We start from the raw sequence: 5,786 nt of genomic DNA on the forward strand, positions 1-5,786 counted from the left end.
AGCAACAGTTAGAACTGGACATGGAACAACAGACTGGTTTCAAATAGGAAAAGGAGTACGTCAAGGCTGTATATTGTCACCCTGCTTATTTAACTTATATGCAGAGTACATCATGAGAAACGCTGGGCTGGAAGAAGTACAAGCTGGAATCAAGATTGCTGGGAGAAATATCAATAACCTCAGATGTGCAGATGACACCACCCTTAAGGCAGAAAGTGAAGAGGAACTAAAAAGCCTCTTGATGCAAGTGAAAGAGGACAGTGAAAAAGTTGGCTTAAAGCTCAACATTCAGAAAACTAACATCATGGCATTTGGTCCCATCACTTCATGGGAAATAGATGGGGAAACAGTGGAAACAGTGTCAGACTTTATTTTGGGGGGGCTCCAAAATCACTGCAGATGGTGATTGCAGCCATGAAATTAAAAGACGCTTACTCCTTGGAAGGAAAGTTATGACCAACCTAGATAGCATATTCAAAAGTAGAGATATTACTTTGCCAACAAAGGTCCGTCTAGTCAAGGCTATGGTTTTTCTAGTGGTCATGTATGGATGTAAGTTGGACTGTGAAGAAAGCTGAGCGCCAAAGAATTGATGCTTTTGAACTGTGGTGTTGGAGAAGACTCTGGAGAGTCCCTTGGACTGCAAGGAGATCCAACCAGTCCATTCTAAAGGAGATCAGTCCTGGGTATTCATTGGAAGGACTGATGCTAAAGCTGAAACTCCAATACTTTGGCCACCTCATGCGAAGAGTTGACTCATTGGAAAAGACTGATGCTGGAACGGATTGGAGGTAGGAGAAGGGGACAGAGGATGAGATGGCTAGATGGCATCACCGACTTGATGGACATGAGTTTGAGTGAACTCCAGGAGTTGGTGATGGACAGGGAGGCCTGGTGTGCTGTGATTCATGGAGTCGCAAAGAGTTGGACACGACTGACCGACTGAACTGAACTGACTGAACTGATACTTTTGTGGAGAAGGCAATAGCAACCCACTCCAGTACTCTTGCCTGGAAAATCCCGGGGACGGGGAAGCCTGGTGAGCTTCCATCTATGGGGTCGCACAGAGTCAGACACGACTGAAGCGACTTAGCAGCAGTAGCAGCAGCAGCATACTTTTTCGGAGAAGGCAATGGCAACCCACTCCAATACTCTTGCCTGGAAAATCCCAAGGACGGAGGAGCCTGGTAGGCTTCAGTCCATGGGGTCGCTAAGAGTCGGGCACAACTGAGCGACTTCACTTTCACTTTTAACTTTCATGCACTGGAGAAGGAAATGGCAACCCACTCCAGTATTCTTGCCTGGAGAATCCCAGGGACAGAGGAGCCTAGTGGGCTGTCATCTATGGGGCTGCACAGAGTCAGATACGACTGAAGTGACTTAGCAGCAGCAGCAGCATACTTTTGAGCTGTTGTTGTTTAGTCCTTTAGTCCCTAAGGGTGTCCGATTCTTTTGAGACCCCAGGGACTGCAGCCCGCCAGGCTCTTCTGTCCGTGGGATTTCCCAGGCAAGAATACTGGAGCAGGTTGCCATTTCCTTTTCCAGGGGATATCCTCTGCCCAGCGATCGAACCCACATCTCCTACATTGGCAGGCAGATTCTTTACCGCTGAGTCACCAGGGAAGCCCAATATTATTACAGTAGCTCCTGCACATAATCCATGGATTAGTAAGAATATATCAGGATGTTAACTCTACTTGAAAAAAAAATAAAAGATACACGATCAAATGATTGAAGGTCCCTGCTCTGGAGGGGCGGGATCGAGACAAGAAGCCACGAGGGCAGAAAGACTTGAGTTGGAGAAGTTACCCACTGACTGTCACCGCCGGTGTGGCCTTGGCTGGCTCTGACCCTGAATGGCGCTCTTCTTTTCTTTCCTGCTGTCGTCTGCCTGGCTCCTTCCTGTCACCGCTGCGTCACCAGTGATGCCCTGCATAGGGCTCCAGTCTGGAGCAGGCCTGGGTCGGGAGGGACCTAAGATGGTCCGGCCGCCCTGTGACATTCTCACCTGGCATCAAACCTTTCTGGCTCCTCCTAATCCGCCTCCCTGCCCACTCAGGGTCCCTCAGCTGCTGTCGTTTCCAGCACTCAGCATGGGGCCGGCCCTGCGCCGGCAGCATGGTGCCCCGGGAGAGCCGACATCCCTTATGCTCCGGCTCCCCTCCCTTCATCATCCCGCCCCCCACATCTCCACTGGGTTGGGAATGGACACCCTACTGCTGATCTTCCCCTCCACCTGTTCTTTGCTCAGTCAGCCCATCTGGAGAAATGACAGCACCCCCTACTGGTGGCTCCATTCTCTTTCCCACACCTCCTCGGATCCTCGGCCCTTCAGTTGGCTCTCCTTTCAAAATGCTTCTCGCCACCCCCACTGTTTCCATGACTGTGAAAGTCACCAGCATCTCTCACCTGGGCCGCAGCGGTCATCTCCTGAGCAGTCCCCTGGTTCTGCTCCTGCCCCTTAGAGAGGGATCCCTAAAGCCTAAGCTAGCCTACCTCCCTCCTCAGCTCAAAAGCCTCATGTAAGGGCCCAAGTCCTCATGACTGGTCACAAGGCCCCGAACCTCCTGCTTCTGTTACATCTTCAATCTCGTCTGCTCCCACCTTCCTCCCTGGCTTACCCCACCTCAGACACACTGGCTTTCTTGCTATTTCAGGAATGCCCTTGTACGCCCTGCTGCCTCAGGGTCTTTGCACTTGTTGTTCCCTGGGCTTGGAACATTCCTTTCTCAGATATCATCTCCTTCCACTTCTCCATTCCTTCAGGTCTGGGTTCAAATGTCCCCTGTTCAATGAAGACTTCCTGATCAAACCATTTAAACCTACGTTCCACTCCCCACCCCCCACTGTACACATCCCAGCCATTCCATCCCCCACAGCTGCTTCCTTTTTCTCCCTAGCATCTATCATATCTAACAACCTCCCATCGACTAAAACTAAAAACTTCAGCGGTCAGCTCTCTGAGAGAAGGGACTGGGTCTGTTTCATTTCCTGCTGTATCACCAGTGCCTAGAACAGTACTCGGCACATAGTGAGCTGCCAATAAATATCTGTTGAACTCCACATGGACAGAGGAGCCTGGCGGGCCACAGTCAACAGGGTCACAGAGAGTCAGACATGACTAAGCGCGCATAAACACACACAGACAGGACAATCAGCCTGGTCTCTTAACAGGCTAATACCGTGGGAATTAAAGCTAGAAGCATCTCAATAAAGAGCCCAAAACCAATGCCAAGATCCTTGACTGGCTCTGGACAATCAGTTTTGATGCTAAGTTGCTTCAGTCGTGTTTGACTCTTTGTGACCCATGGACCGTAGCATGCCAGGCTCCTCAGTCCATGGGATTCTTCAGGCAAGAATGCTGGAGCAGGTTGCCATGCCCTCCTCCAGGGGATCTTCCTCACCTAGGGATCGAACTTGCATCTCTTATGTCTCCTGCATTGGCAGGTGGGTTCTTTACCACTAGGGCCACCTGGGAAGCCCTCTGATGACCTGGGGGAAATTTAAATATTGATTGGCTTGAGACTAATATTAGTAAGGAAATATGACTCCTTTTATCAGGCCTGATGATACTGTGGTCATGGAAGGCAGTGTCTTTATTTTCTGAGATGTACCCTGTCATATTTAGAGATGTACTGTCATTATCTCTATACCTTTTTTTTGACTGCAATACATGGCTTACGCAATCTTAGTTCCTCAACCAGGGACTGAACCCGCACCTTTGGCAGTGACAGCATGCAATCCTACCCTCCAGACCGCCAGGGGATCCCCCCATGATCTCTCTAGCGTAATTGAAAACATGACAGCCAGGGATGGTTCGTTATACCATTCTCTATGCTTATGTGTTTGAGCATTTTTGTAGTGAGTTTTTAAAAGGCACCAGGAAAAAAAAAAAAAAAGGGTATTTGGCCAAAAAAAATAAGAGAGAAAAAGAGAAAAAAAAATGCAAACTCTTAATACTGATGAAATCTGGGGGAATTTTCAGTTGACTTCTCATTGTACTAACCTGTATGTCTGAAAATGTTCACCCTGAAAAGTAACCCACCCTCCTCAAAAAGGAAAGAAGACGGCAGGCAAGTTGATAAATGAATGAGGGGGGAGGAAGGAGAGTCTGAGGGGTTATTGCCATCTGAGGCTGGGAAGGGGGCCATCAAAAGAAAGCAGGGGAGTGTGGGAGGCACTGGCGGGGGTGGGGGTAGCTGTCACCTCCACAAAGTTGGTGTGTTTGGCGTCTCGGACAGTGACCACGGCGTGCACCTCCTCGATCAGCTTCTGTTTCTCGTCATCATCGAACTGCATGTACCACTTGGCCAGGCGCGTCTTGCCTGCTCGGTTCTGGATGAGGATGAAGCGGATCTGGGGATGGCAAGAGGAGGAGGCAGGGAGAGAGGTGGGGTGGGCGAGCCAGTGCAGGGCGGCCCTGCCCAACAGCCCCACCCTGCCCCATGGGGAAGATAGGGTCCACGTGTCCCAGCTGCCTGCCTTCCAAGGGTCTTGGCCACTCCCCTGAGCCCAGCCAGGCTGACCTGGCCACATGCTCCGGTCCCAGGTCCCTCCAACACCCCGTGGAGTGATCTCTCGTCCACTGGCCAACTCTGCAGTCGTTTCTAGGGCGCTGAGTCCCAAGCTCCACCAAGTCTTGTCTCCCTGACCTTGGACAAAAGATCCGCCCTTCTACGCCTCAGTTTCCCCATGGTGAAACCAGTTTTCCTTAGAAGACTCACCTTGTCAGGATGTTTTGAAGGTTAAATAAGTTTATAAATTTAGTCAGTGGCTGGCACTAACAGGCAAGCCAGGTATCAGCTGCAATTACCATCAGTGATGCGTGGGAGACCTGAGGTGTTTTTAAGATTTTGAAAAGCCAGCTCAACTGTCACAGGGCTACTGTGAACACCGAACAAGTTGATCTCAGAAGCGTTTTGTAAAGTCCCATTTACATACTGAGTGTTCAATAAAATTAACTATCATGACTGACGCATTTGACCAAGTGCCTAAAAACACAGACTCTAGAGCCCGAATGAATCCTGGCACTGTTGGCTGTGAGTCTGTAGGCAAGTTACTTGACCTCTTTGGACCTCAGTTTCACTGTCCACGCAATGGGCATAATGAGAGCACCTCCCTCATGAGACCACTGCACGAGTTCATGAGCACAACAGGGATAAAACAGTGACTAGCACATACTAAGCATTATACAAATATCAGTTCTTAGTGATATAATTCATTGTCATTTGACTTTAAGAAAATCATGGGCCAAGTGCATGCAGCTAGGAAGCCTGTCTTTGAGCCCAGTTCTGTGTGCTCATGTCCAGTTTATAGATGAAGAAATCGAGGCTCAGAGAATGGAAGTCTCACAGCCAGAAAGCAGAGCTGGGAATCCAAAGGCTTTGCTCTGAATCCCCTTATCCTGACTTGTGGAAGCCTCCACTGGGTCATGAGAGGCCGCTCTCTTTCGTAAGCCTCATTCTCTACACACTCCATCCCTCCTCCCCCAACTCATCTGAGCTGGACGGGAACAGGATATTACACTCTCCTTCGAAGAACCCCTTCTGCTGAGCCAGGGAAAACCACTTCCTAGCAAGGCAGGGGTCCTGGCAGGCAGGCAAAGGACATGGGGTGGGGGGTGGGGGTGGGCCCCACACCAGGCAGCCACAGCCTGGGGGCCAGAGCCAGAGATAGATGGAGGAGATAGGGAGGAGAGACGGGAGCAGGGCTACAGAACTAAGGGAGAGCTCTGTCTCTGACTCCTGAATTCCCTCATACACCTCTTCCTGTTTCTCCTCCCAACT

At 50.2% G+C, this 5,786-nt stretch overlaps 1 protein-coding gene across 1 annotated transcript in view; it reads right to left on the reverse strand.

The window, feature by feature from the left end:
* AP2S1 (adaptor-related protein complex 2, sigma 1 subunit) overlaps window positions 1-5,786 on the reverse strand; it is a 9,418-nt gene that overhangs the window by 2,418 nt on the left and 1,214 nt on the right. Inside the window, exon 2 of the mRNA XM_010852654.1 lies at window positions 4,207-4,356. Coding sequence (XP_010850956.1) covers window positions 4,207-4,356 — 150 coding nt within the window. The remainder of the gene's footprint in view (window positions 1-4,206; window positions 4,357-5,786) is intronic.

This window comes from Bison bison, unplaced genomic scaffold (assembly GCF_000754665.1).
Source record: "Bison bison bison isolate TAMUID 2011002044 unplaced genomic scaffold, Bison_UMD1.0 scf7180017864313, whole genome shotgun sequence".
NCBI classification, from domain to species: Eukaryota; Metazoa; Chordata; class Mammalia; order Artiodactyla; family Bovidae; genus Bison; species Bison bison.